This window comes from Hippopotamus amphibius, chromosome 6 (genome assembly GCF_030028045.1).
Source record: "Hippopotamus amphibius kiboko isolate mHipAmp2 chromosome 6, mHipAmp2.hap2, whole genome shotgun sequence".
Classification (NCBI taxonomy): Eukaryota; Metazoa; Chordata; class Mammalia; order Artiodactyla; family Hippopotamidae; genus Hippopotamus; species Hippopotamus amphibius.
The window spans coordinates 145,896,494-145,910,663 of NC_080191.1; the positions used below are offsets into that span (position 1 = coordinate 145,896,494).

Consider the following 14,170-nt stretch of genomic DNA (forward strand, 5'->3'; position numbering starts at 1 on the left):
CAATGAAGTGAACTGGCAACTACATTTTAGTCAATTTAAAATTTTTTTGGACTTATTGGAAGAATATGGAGATGAAATTATTGATTTTAAGTACATGAAAGGACAGTAAAGAAAATGTCACCCATTTACTATTTAAATAACAGTAGACACTAAATTAGTAATAGCAACATGGGATGCTTATCTGTAAAGACCATATTGAAGAAATTCAGAGTTAAACAGTTTAAATCTCTATCTGTTAGCCCTATATTTTGTTCAAAAGAGGTTTACAAAGCCACCAAGCGAATTGAATCTTCCTACTTACACTGTCATGTAGATTTTCTTATCAAAAATTCTTCACTGAAATTTCCAAATTATCCTTCTGTTATTTTTTAAGTCTGTCAATTGAAGACCTTCATCCTTACTTTTGTCTTTAGCAAATGAATTTTGATGAAAGAATTGGTCCTCGACCGAAACAAAGCCAAGCAAAGCAAAGCAAAAAAAATCTGCACTCATTTCTCCTTCTTACAACATGGTTTCCCACCCTAGGTCATCAGAACCAGATCCAGATTCCTGCTACCATCTCCTGCTTCATAAAGCCCCAGTCTCGCCTATTCAGAGAGTACTTCAAATCTGTCCCCTTACTGTCTCCATTTTCACCCTTTACTCTGACCTCTTCAAAAAATATGGCCTCCCCTTGCTACCACAAAGAAAAGGATCAGATTCACTAACGCAAAATAATGCTGGCTGAAATCACTTAATATGTCACTGCTCCTAGAATAATCCATCATTATTTTAAGTGAGGAGAATGTGACTGTCACAGACCAGGATGACTTCAGTGCGTGTGGTGAGGAGATATTTTTTGACAAGGTCACAACACGAACTGGTCTCCTGCTAGCCTTGTTAACTCTGCTTCTTTGGGGGAATCTCTGATTCTTTGTTCTCCCAATTTATTTATCCTGTTTTAGAGATGCTGCTACCTACAAGAGGTGATTGGAAGAAGCCAAAATTTTATCCTGCAGAGAATAAATGTAGAGAAAGTATTAAAAGTCATCTTTCCCTTCTGAGATGTCAAATTGGGGCAGAGTTTTTACACAAGATGCCCTTGACCACTTCTTTCTTGCTTATCTGAACGCGATACCATTCAGCTGGTTAGTTAAAGGAGCCCCATTTCTAATGAGTAGTTAGAACTCCAAACTGAAATGAAATCGACAAGAATCTATATACGGGAAGTGGTTACCATAACTCTACTCTTATAATATGTACAATAAGTGTGTTCCCTTAAACACGTTTCCTTTTCCTTATGTTGAACATAAAAACAAGTTCAAATACGGTCCAGCACTTATGGCGCTGGGTTTGATTTAGGCACATTCGGAGGTACTCTAACCTCTGAACTCACTAGAGAAACCCTTGACCCCAGCTCCCTTGAGGAACGCTAGAATTGCACCCTACTCCACTCACACCCCACCCCTCACCCTGAGAATCGTTCACAGGGAAGTGGCCCAGAAAGCAGAAAGCTGAGCTTGGACTCCACATCAGCTCTGTAACCTTGGACCTTGGACCAAACCATCATTATTCTTTCTAGATCTCACTGTTGTCATTTACTCAGTGAGCAGTTTTGCCTCAACCAACTCTCATGGTGGATGATCTGAAAGCATTCAAATCACTCTCTCAGACATAACCTCTTTTTTCCCTCTTTTGTCCTGTTTAATAATTTGGAAGAAGCTTTTTGTCTGTTTTTATAATGTTTTTCTTATTTAAAAAGTAATGCATGTTTATTTTTTGATAATGCAAAAATATAGATAAGCAAAAAGAACAAGTGAAATTCACCCAAAATCCTACTAACAGAAAAACGTTACAGTATATAACCTCCAGTCATTTGTAACATGATTGTTCAGTTAATACTATGTTGAGATTATCTGTCCATGTACTTAACCATGGTCTTGCAGACGTAGCACAATTTACTTTACCAAGTCTCTTTTGTTTGATTTCTATCTTGATAAAATTTTTATTGTTATTAATGTGTAATGAACTTCCATGGATACCAATATCAGTGTGTAATGCTAATTAATATCTTAGGATGAATTCTTAGAATTGAGAGTCTCCTGCTCATGAGGCATGCTTATAAAAAGAAATACATGTATTTTGTTTTTTAACACAAGGGTAACTCATTCTCGTTGAAAGCATTAAAATAAAAGTGTACGTTGTAAAAAGTTACTTTCTCCACTCCACTCCTGGAGGTAACCACTGAGAATGGTTTGGAGTCCATCTATTGATTTCATGAAATTTACAGGATAACCACAATGTGCCACACTCTGTACTAGTCACTGGGGACAAAACATTGATCAAAGTAGACATAGCTAGTGCATTCGTGGAGCTTAAGAATTTAGGAGCAGAGATCTTAAATTATCTACAAAAATATATACAATTACAAATCGTCGTGGGTGCCCTGAACACATAGTAAATGCTTTGATGAGAGACTACAACAGGACTACTTAATTTGCATTTATAAGTAGAGAGAAGTGAGGAGTTATCAGGGAACGTTTCTCTGAAGAAGTAAGAGATAAGTTAAAATCTGACGAGTAAGTTAATTTAGCCAACCAAGAACATGGCAACAGGAGGAAGCTGGGGGGAGAGGGGTTCTGAATTGAGGAGGCAAGAGGAAGTAGTCCAAGTTCACAGAGTACAATGTGCAAAGCTCTTGGAAGTGGACTTGAAGTTGGTGACTGAAAATAAAGAACACATATGAGACAAACAAGTGGGAACAGACTATAGAGAGGTAGGCAAAAACTGGGTCACGCAGGGCCGTGGAGGCCATGATGTGTTGCTATCCATTCTATTAATAAAAACAGTGGGAAGTTATTGGAGAATTTTCCCATTAAACTAGTTTGTATATCTAGTTTTGGTGGTCCTATGCCAGATATGGTCTGTTGGCACTCAGCATCTTTCCCAGTATTTATCTGTATCACTGGCGCCTGGATGCTTGAAAACCTCACTCCCCAGACTCCCTTGCCAGCTGATTTCCAGTGATGTGCAATGGAAGGCATTGGTGGGAGGTTACAAGGCCACAGGAAGGGTGATTCCACCAGCAGCAGCCATGGTTCCACAACTCCATGGTGAGGGTCACAGGCCATTTACTGGTCTCTGGTTTACATCCTTTTCTTCCTTTTGCTCTTTCAGCCCTTCCAGTGCTTTTGTATGCAACCCTTTGCATTGAATCACTCTCTGCTTAGAATATTTAGAGTGGTTTCTGGTTTCTTTTCTCGACGTTGGCTTACTGAATGTTTTGGATTTAGACGAATGCTTTAGTTTCTTACTCACCGTGATTACTGCATGTGCCCCCAAAGAAGTTTGCAAAATAGTTTTATGAATCAGTTCACTTTAATTCTGGGTAACACGTGGCTACTTGGCTACAATTTTATTGCTATCTTGGTACAGTCATCAGTAGGAGTCATAGTTAAAGCACTTAAAAAAATTATAACAACAATCCTTACTTCAAGAATTCACCGAAGCAATTATTCCTTTGAGGGTTTTAAGTCCTCTGTTTTCTGGCACATTTTTCGTTTTGCGTGTGCTAGCATGTTATGTCTCTGACTGTCCTTGACATTGCCAAACCCTGTGTCCTGCCCTGAAAACATTGGCCCTGACATATTTGTTAGTTTTCCTATCATTCAGATGGTGTGAATATTTGTTGGTTTTGACATCCATAATTGATTCTCACTTAGTTGGGAGGATTCTTTCAATTTGGCTGTATGGAGACTGGCCTTTCCTGCCCCATACCTTTAGATGAGTTTAATGGTGATTTTGATCAAGTAGGATTTCAAGTAGAGCCATTTTCATGTTCTATCTCAAGAATTTTAATCTACATCCAGCCTGATTAAAAAAAAAAAGCTGAACATAATGGTAGTTGATTCATCTTGATGATAAACAGCCTAAGAGGCTGCTTGTGAGTTCCAACTTTGCCTATCCGCTGGTTCTGTGTTATGTTCTAGGCCTGGGTCCCCAGCATTCCTTTCCATTGTTATCAGCTCTCCTATATGTACTCGGTAATTTGCTTCTGTTTGAGTTGAAGGGAAATTAGTTTCTTTCACCTTAAAGAACCATATAGAGAGGGATTGTATTATTCTTTTCCTTTTAATTGGGGTAAAAATATAGATAACATAAAATTTATCATCATAACCATATTAAGTGTACAATTCAGTAGTGCATTCACATTATTGTGCAACTAATCTCCAGAACTCTTTTCATCTTGCAAATTCTATACCCATTAAACAGCAGCTCCCCATTCCTCCCTGCCCCCAGACCCTGCAACCACCATTCTACTTTTAGCTCCATGAATTTCACTGCTCCAGGTGCTTCATGTGAGTGGAAACATAGTACTTGTCTTTTTGTGACTAGATTAATGTCCTCAAAGTTGAAGCATGTGTCAGAATTTTCTTCCATTTTAAGACTGAATCATATTCCATAGTTTGTATATTACACATTTTATTTATCTAATTCATTCATCGATGAACACCTGAGCTGCTTCTACTCCTTGGCTATTGTGAATAATGCAGCTATGAACCTGAATGTACAAAATTTCTCTGAGATCCTACTTTCAGTTCCTTTTAGATGTATACCCAGAAGTGGAATTGCTAAATTGTATGGTAATTCTACTTTTAATATTTTCAGGAACTGCCCTACTGTTTTCCATAGTGGCTACACTACTTTCCATTCCCATCAACAGTGCACAAAGTTTCCAATTTCTCTACACTCTCCAGCACTCGTTATTTTCTGCATTTTTTTTGATAGTTGCCATCCTATTTAAATTTTTTTAGTTATTTAGTTTATTTATTGGTTGCATTGGGTCCTCGTTGCTGCATATGGGCTTTCTCTAGTTGCGGCAAGCGAGGGCTACGCTTCATTGTAGTGCTTAGGCTCCTCATTGCGGTAGCTTTTCTTGTTGCGGAGCACAGGCTCTAGGCGAGTGGGCTTCAGTAGTTGCGGCACACAGGCTCAATAGTTGTGGTGCAAGGGCTTAGTTGCTCCGCAGCATGTGGGCTCTTCCTGGAGCAGGGCTCGAACCCATGTCCCCTGCATTGGCAGGCGGATTCTTAACCACTGCGCCACCTAGGAAGTCCCTGCCATCTATTTAGAAAAAAGTATTTTTCTAAGTATTTTAAACATTTTCTAATTTTCTAAATGTTGCACCAAAGACAGTCTCATATTCAGAAATGAGTTATGCAGAATATAATGAACAGTTAAATACTAATCTAAGTCTCTTGGTGGAAAAGCTGGCTGGCTCTCTAAACTCTCTTTGGGGCTCCTGGACCCACTCTATTCGTTTTTTTCATTTTACCCTTCCCACTTCTCCCGCCAATCCTTTCATTAAAAACTCTTTGAACCTGGAGAAAATGAAATACATACACTTTTAAACTATACTTGATTTCATGTTTGCTTTCTTTCATGATGGGTCTGCTAACCATCTCAGAAAGGGCTTAACTCATGCCATGTTAATAATTTCAAAATATAGGTTTACAGCAATTTTTTTTTTTCAGAAAAGATAGTAGGAAACTCAAGATACCTGCTACAAATGTGCCAACAAGATGAGTCAGGCCCTTCTCTTATTGAGGAAGCATTTAGGATCTTTTAAAAGCACTAGTGTTATTGGTTCTGACTTGAGATAACCTGAATAGAAAAAGCCTGGGAACCAGTGCTTGGCACTCACCTTTCAAACTCTTCACAGCCAAGACTCAGACGCCTAAACGTCTCCAGGGCACATTTGCTTCTCCAACAGCCTTACTCTCTGTGGGCACATAGCCTTGGTTTGCCAACAGTCCTTTCTGAAGTTCTGTAGCTGCTCCTGAACCAGGAGGCCTGAGACGGTCGACTAAGCCTAGACTAAGGAGCCAGGCACTGCTGGATTCTCAGCCAGCCAGTTCCCGGCAGGGTGACTTTGAAGTAGGTTCTTAAACCGTCTGAGCTCCAGTTTCCTCATCTGTGAAACAGGAATAATACTTTCTGCATGCAAGCCGACTGTGATGATTAATGGAGCTAATGGATATACACATTTCCAGCATGACATTGGCATAATAGGCAGTTTAAAAAATGAATAACTGATTTTATTTATTCTGTACAGAAATAAAGGACTGATTGATGGTCATTATCTGAAAATAAAAGTGTGAGTGTGCTTATTTTTTGAATGTGTTTTCTTAACTGTCCTTGAATTTTCGGAGCGCTCTCAACAATTAGACTGGATGGCTCACGTTTTCAAAGGGCTGAGTTTTCCTTATTTTTCAAAGCTACATATTTGTTCAAGAAACATAGAAATTTGGGATTAACAGATACACACTACTGTATATAAAACAGATAACCAACAAGGACCTATTGCATAGCAAAAGAACTACACTCAAAACTTTGTAATAACCTATAAGGGAAAAGAATCTGAAAAAGAATACACACACACACACACACACACACACACACACACACGTATAACTGAATCACTCTGCTGTACACCTGAAACTAACACAACATTGTAAATCAACTATACTTCAATAAAAAAATTTTAAAAAGAAACATCTCTAACATCTTTCCAAAAAAGGTCTATATCCACTTTTGAATATTCTATAAAAGATTTCTGTTATATTCTAAAAATTTCTTCTTAGCATAGTGTTTGTGTACGTGTGTACACACACACACATTCTATTCTATTAACTATCGCCATAACAATTATGAAATGACTGCATGCGTAGAACTTTTACCAAATATTCCTACAAAAAGTATTTTGATTTTTAACATCCACAGAAACCCAGCGCAGCAGCAGGAGAAGCCGATATTATTACCCTGGTTTCACAGATGAGATTTTGAAATGTATGCGACTTGCCTGAGACCTCAAAGCCGCCAAAGTAATGAAGCCAGAATTCAAACCCAGGTCTTCAGCTTCCAAATGCAATACCATCTCCACCGCATCTCATGGCCTCCCCACAGGGCCGTGCAGTGGAGGACTGCTGGCGAGATGCATGTGAAAGAAAGCAGAAATGTAAGGCTTGAAAGCCTCTTTGGAATTTGGAGGGACTAAGCATTAGCAAACAACTGAAATGTCCTGCTCGGAGTCTAACAAGAATTCGGTAGCGTTGGGAGTATTCGAATGGCTTCAGAATCTATAGGTATTTTCTTTAAAACAAAGGAAAATACATGACATGTTCCCAGTTTCCACTTTCTCAAAGGTGTTGCTCTTATGCCTCAACCACTAGCTTCTTCTTCTCTTTCTGTATAGACCAGATTTATAGCTTTAGTATATTTTCTCAGTACTTCCTGTGCACACTTTCTATTTAAAAAATCAATATTTATGCCTCACATATTTAATTCTTATAGTACTGACATTTAGGAAGGATGTGAGGAAGTTTCTCTGTATCTGGCATTTTGGCTAAGAATGAATAAATAAACAAATGGAGAAATTAGTCTGGATCTACTTCCACGTGTCATACTTATTTAATCTGCAGACCTTGATAAAACCTCTACAGCTGGCCAAGTTGAAATAACCATTTTCTAAAACAATTGGCATTATATTTAAGATGCAAAAAAATATTCATAATGGCTCTCCTACCAGAGAATTTGTCTTATTGAAATACTACTCCTCACGTTGCTACCCTGTGTGTATATATGTGAACACACAGAAACAATTACATGCATAAAAATTAAAATACCATTACTTACATTAGTGAAAAGCAGAAAACATGAGTTTTCAACAAAATTTAAATGATTAAAGAAATCATAGGAGATGAAACCTGAAGGAATATGGAGCAACAGCTAAGTGATTACTTTGAGGAATCTGTAGCAATATGCAGTGATTTTTTTTTTTTTTTTTTGGCAAAGAAAGAAAACTCGAAATCCAATCTACCCTCTGATGCTAACCATGAAAAAATGATGTTTTGCATGTGGACAAAGACTTAAAATGATCATAGAAAAGTTAAAGCGTCCCCACCCGCCTTGTGATTCTGTTAACAGTATTTGAGTAATGAAAAACAAAAATAAGAAACAGAACACCTTTTGACATGCACTAGGTAAAACTGAGCAGAAAAACTGTAGGTTGCTCTGTCCTAATTCAAATGGGGGCTACAGACATGTGGTGATCCCAAGAACCACGCACTGTTGCACCTGAGCCCTGACTTTGCACCACATGGAGAAAGTCCAGAGCAATGAGAGGGAGATAGCTCAACTCCCTATGGGCCCAGGGCTATACTTCATGTCATCTCAAAACTACACACACATACTCTGCATTCCACGTATCTATTAGGGTACCAAAGTCCCAGACAGCATATCTTTAAATCACTGGATCCCAAAGGGAAACCAAAATTGCATGAGAAGGGAAAATACCACACTGTGGGAAAGATAACCATTTTTGTAAGTCTTTATTTTTTAGTTGCTCCTCCCATAGTAATGCACTGAAAGGCATAACAGTTTATATTGTACAAAGCATTGGAAGAAAGTACCTCAACTTGCCGATTATTTCAAAATGAGATTACAAATAAGAAGAAAACAAATCTGGTTCCTCGATAAAGGGCAAAATAACTGAATACAGTCTGTTATTTACGTCTCTCTTTTAACATAAGGTCTGGAACACTTCATTTTACAAATAGGATTAACATGAACATAACATCGCACAAGCTTGCAGACAACCAGCATAAAATATGGGGTACAGTTTTTAATCAGAAGAATCATGCTTTCATGAAAGAAATTATAATCGTTTATACAATTGAATCAATTTCAGTATTACAAAAACTAAGTTGCATCTATTCGTATTTAGTTCATTAAGAAGGAAAACAAAACAACAACAAAAAAAGGAATGTTAAGAAAAGCCAAACACCATTTGGCACTCCCATACACAGGTCGAGTCACCTTGGTCCTTGAAATTCAAAAAGGGGTGTGCCTCGGACATCAGAAAGTAGTGGCTGACTGGAACAGTGCTATTTTAATCAACAAACAATAGTTTGCCAACAAATAAATACATGATACACGCAACACACACACAAAATTAAACATTAAAAAACAGTGACATGATTGTCTAAAATTAAGATGTTATTACAAGGATTTGGCAAACCTTCTATTAGTGTAGTGGTACTGCGGTACTGGTGATGAACAGGTTACTTCACTGACTTAACCTCTTTGAGCATTGAACATCCATAGTTTACAATATACACATACCCTTGTTCCCTAATTTTCAACAATGTACTTAAAGAAGGCAAAAGTTAATGGGAAACAAATACTCCCTGTTATCAGTTTCTATAATAATCAAGTGTGCATTTCATCCAACTACTTGTCTCCAAAGGGTTAAATTACATAAAACTTTAACAAAGCAAGAAAATTAAATCTGTAATTAAAAGCAACTGTTCCCAATCATGTGTCAGGTGATCTTGTACAAAAAAGAATTCAGTTTCTATGGAGTGTTCATTCGTATCAAAGCCGCCATCTCAACTGCTCCTCTCACCCACCCACTCCCAAGGGCAAGGTGAACAGGAAGCCGCCTTCTGCCCAGCAAGTTTTTCATTTTTACTGAATCACTTTAAGTCGCATTGATCCTCCAGAAGTCAGCAGCTGCCTTTGCTGTGCAAAACAAAATATCGAGAATAAATAGTTTCTTTTTCTTTCTTTTTCTTTCTTTCTTTTCTTTTTTTTTTTTTTAATCATTCAGTTTAAGGTCCCCAGACTTTACATGAGTGACCCTTCAGGTTTCTAAGGCATTCTGCTCAGCAGTCTTTTAAATAGTCCTATATGAAAGAGCCATGCTACTGTTGGACTTGGTCCCACTGTGGTCGACTTTGGGAATGTCATACGTGGCTTATGGACTGGATGGCACTTGATTCCGCCGCAGCCCTGGCCATACTGTGCCACACGTTGGAAGAACTGTGGGATGAAGAATGGAGGGACTCCTTGTCGGACAATGACAACATCATAGCATACGCCTGGGGTAAAAAGGAGAGACTCGGTAAACGGTGTTTGAAAAACATCACTTTTCATTTGAAGGATATCTTTGGTGACTGTTAGGAAGAGAAGGGACCCTGAGAAGGAGCATCCCTCATGGGTGTGTTTGGAAAAGTGTGGGACAGTTTTTTGCATTATAACGACATGGAGTTACTGCTGGCCTTTAGTGCCTGGGGGCCACAAAGGTGACCCAATCTGCAAAACAAAAAATTAATGATTCTACCTAGAATGACAACAGCGCTTCCATTAGAAAACAAGAGTCATCCCCCTCCCCAACCATAAATGTAATAACCATCCATCCATTGTTCATGCACTTGTTCAACGCACCCAAAATATTACTGAATGCTTACGACTGAAACGCACGTACAGATAAGAGACAGGCCTGCCTTGACGGCACTGTGGTCTAGAGGACTCCTACACCGGATAATCGCGAGCACTGAAGGTGAAATGACTCGCCCAAAGTCACTCAACTAGATAGCGGAGGAGGCACAAGTAAAAGTTATTTCTGCCCAACTTTTAATCCAGTGTCCTTTCTCCACTGCCCCTCCAAGCTTGAAATGTTCAATGCCGACACTCAAAGGCCTTGAAATTCGAGGTAGATCAAGTCGGTTCTACCAAAAAAATAAGACAAAACACCAGACCCAACGAAGTCGTAACCTCCGTGCTCCAGTATCTGCCGAGCAGAAGGTGCACAGGGTGCTTGTGAGGAAGTGCTCTTCCTTCCCTACTATCATGTCAAAGTCTATATAACTGTTCAGAGAATCTCCCCACTTGCTGCCAAGTAAAATATTCAAATGAAATGTTTGGTCTTGACTTAGGAGTGAACTTTTCACTGTTGATTTGCTATTGTTGGTCTCATCCAGTGCTAAACTTGCTTGTCAAAATGCTGCTGAAGTGGAATCATTAAAGTCCTGCCAAAGACATTCCACTGTAGGTAAACAAAGACAAAATGCCTCTGTTGTTAAGCAGAATTTCATCTCTGGGAGTCATGCTGAGACATGTGGCTGGCCTGTGGTTTCTTCCCTAATCACGGCATTCAGTTAGAAAATCTGCCCTCGCAGGCTGATTTTGATTTGCTGGGTCATTGCTCGAAATGTACACATTTGACTTTTATGTGTGCTATTTGCCTTCTGGACCTCTACAAAATCTCAGCAGACATATAACAAATATTTCTTAAGCATCTACTCTATGCCAGGCACTGCGCTAGGTCCCAGGGAATCAAGGATACATAACACAGAGTCATTGTCCTTTGTAGGGTTTAAAGCATGGGCGAAGTGAGCATTGAACTTAATCTGTTCCAATTATGTACCCACATTTAGAGATCAAGAAAAAGACTATTCTGAAACGGTCTTAACAAAACTCATTCTGATATGTGGAAAAATAAAAGGGAGTACAGAGAAAATGTTGAAATTCTGAGTTTTAACCCCCGCTTTTAACCTGCTATTCAGCTAGCTGTGTAACCTTGGGCAAGTTGCTTAATCTTTCAAGGTTACTTCCCTCATATGAAATGTGGATAATAGTAACAAAACTTACCTCCAATGGTTGTGGAGGAACCACAAGCACTAACTTACATAAAGTGTTTAGCTTAGTGTGCCTGCTGTAAATAGTACCTGTTATCATGAAACTAATTTTTGTAGGATAGGGTTTCTCGGGGAAAATTCCACGCAGAAGGCAGCCACTGTTGTATTGGTCAACTATTTTGGATTCAATCACTATAAAAATCACAGAGTAAATACATGAGCTTTGAATAAAGCATCTAAACCTATTCAGAATCTAGAAAATGGTAAATATGGAATGTCTGCCTTTTGGTAATCAAAGAAAATAACCATTTTCATACACAAGGATCAGTGCTGAGCACATAACTAACAGTTAGTGACGAATGAATGAATGAATAGAGTCTCATGAAACAAAGGCAGTTTGCAAAAAGGCCTGATCATTTTCAAACTGGTGTATAAATATATATGACATTATCAAGTAGCAATAAAAATATAAGCTAGAATTGCAAAATGTTGGTATTTCTTGTGATGGTAATTGTCAGTCCAGCTGGGCAGGGACTTTATATATTAAAATGCTGGTAGTGAAATATATCATTTCCACTATCTCTAGGTTCCCAGGACCCTTTGCTTTCTGTCACTTGTGACAGTTTCAGGAATTTTCAGGTATTATGTCTAATTTGGGGTGGAATAATTAAAAGAGATTTTTAAAAAAGAAAAGCTGTCTCCCCTAGTTTTGCTGATCAACTAGAAAGGAAGAATGGGAAACTAAGAGTTAAAAAAAATATATTAGCCACTTCTTACAGCTGTCTCCAAGTGAAAATGAGATGTCTACTCTGAATGGTTTACTTTTAATGTTAGAGACTAAAAAAGTCATTTTTATCCCCATTGAATCCTAGAGTAGGAAGGGATTTTAGACATCTTCTCCACTCACCCCACTTTACAATGGAGAAATGGTACCCACAGTTGTGAAGTGATGTTCTCAAGCTCATGGAGCTAGGCAACTCCATGAGGCTGGCTGCTTTCACTTTAATTCAGAAAGAACATTTACTTTGCCTGTTACCATACATGACATCTTAGAATTTTTAATTGAATTCACTGATATAAATTTAAAATTTGTGTTATCCCATTGGAATAATGTTTTCCCCACTTTAGTTGAGATATGATCACATTTGCTGTTCAGACCAGTGCAAAACATCTCAGCCAAATAAGAAATTTCCAAATGTAGAAGTTAATATGGTCACATGGTTTGATATGTCAGGCCACCTCCAAAATGAACTCTGGATCAAACAATTAGACCAAAGTGACCAACAAATATGATAACAACAGAAAGTTTCTTATTTCTTTTTTTAAAATGGACCTGAATAAACAACCTGGTTGAGTGTGGATGTCATGCAGAAAGGACTGACTTCCCTTTTTAGTGAAAAAAAAACTGAGGCTCTTTTCAATGGTATTTATAGATCCTTAAATGGATTTATTTTAGTTATCATAGTGCCGATAGATTGCTATAGACCCCAATGAACTTGGGTACCATTCATTCATCCATTCACTCAATAAAAATTGATAGGGTTTATTTCCAAGTTTGCCATTAAGTCGCTACAGACTTTTGGCAGTACATTTCCTCTCTGAACCTTCTAAATACTATCCTCAGATAACTTGTTTATTAACTATGTATCGTAAGAAACAAAAATAGAGGACAGAACTCACTTTCCAAAAATCTCAGAATACAATGAGGTTGACAAAAATTATAGGCATGAAGCAATTAGAAAATAATTCTGTGGTAATATGCGAATAGGTGCAAGCAAACGTTACAGACCATCTATATGAAAGTAGGGTAATTGCAAAGGAAAGGGAAGATTATGGGAGGTCAGGATTTGTCACAGAAAGTTCTGTGCAGAATCTAGTCATATTAATTGCTGCAGTGGTTGACTATTTTGGATTCGGTCATAGACAAAGATATGAACCTTTTGAGTAAAGCATCTGAACCTGCTCAGATTCTAGACATTGCAAAGAGTATCTGCCCTTGGCGTCAAAGCCACAATGTCATCAGGATGCTATACTGTGGGAAAGTATGTACCTGTGATTTGGACTTTCTGTGTAACGGCTGTTTAAGTTCCTCTGGCACATGGGAAGCACTGAAAGAAGACACCTCAGCTTCAGAATATTGATTATCTTCCAGTTTCCTCATTTTGAGGCTATCTGTGAAGTGCCTTATATGATCTAGAGCAGAAAGTCCAGTTTTATATTCTTCCTCTTTATACCTAAAATGAACCAATGGGAAAGCACAGAGGTTTTTTTTTTCTTTTTCAGTTTGTTATGCAACCAAGTCACCTTTTATTTGAGTCTACACACTTGTCAAACATCATATTATATTTGCAGTAGGAAGTAGCCTGCATCAATTCTTGGGTTCATCAAAAGCTTACAAATATTCTATCTTATAAATATATTTCTTTTAAGATTTTTCATGACTAAAGCAAGAGTATATTTGAGATAAAGAATTAAAGTCAATGACATGGGAAGTCAGCAATGCAGCGGAGACAGAATTCATAACGTTTATAATTTCCGTTTAAAATAAAGGCAGTTATGATGATATTCAGTTGGCACCAATTATCCATATGAAAATATAACATTCCCATCAATTTAACTATTGGGCTAATTTTTTTCCATTTAAACATCTGTCATCTATATAGATTCCATATATATCAAATAAAGTGAAACTCATCTCAATAACATTTGAA

General features: G+C 38.0%; 1 protein-coding gene across 4 annotated transcripts in view; it reads right to left on the reverse strand.

Annotated features, from left to right (window-relative positions):
- Positions 1-8,372: 8,372 nt before the first annotated feature.
- MECOM (MDS1 and EVI1 complex locus) overlaps positions 8,373-14,170 on the reverse strand; it is a 547,012-nt gene continuing 541,214 nt past the window's right edge. For all 4 annotated transcript variants that reach the window (XM_057738809.1, XM_057738810.1, XM_057738812.1 and 1 more), the window contains 2 exons: positions 13,510-13,693; positions 8,373-9,920 (listed from right to left, as the gene is read on the reverse strand). In XM_057738809.1, coding sequence (XP_057594792.1) covers positions 9,786-9,920; positions 13,510-13,693 — 319 coding nt within the window. In that variant the 3' untranslated portion in view covers positions 8,373-9,785. The remainder of the gene's footprint in view (positions 9,921-13,509; positions 13,694-14,170) is intronic.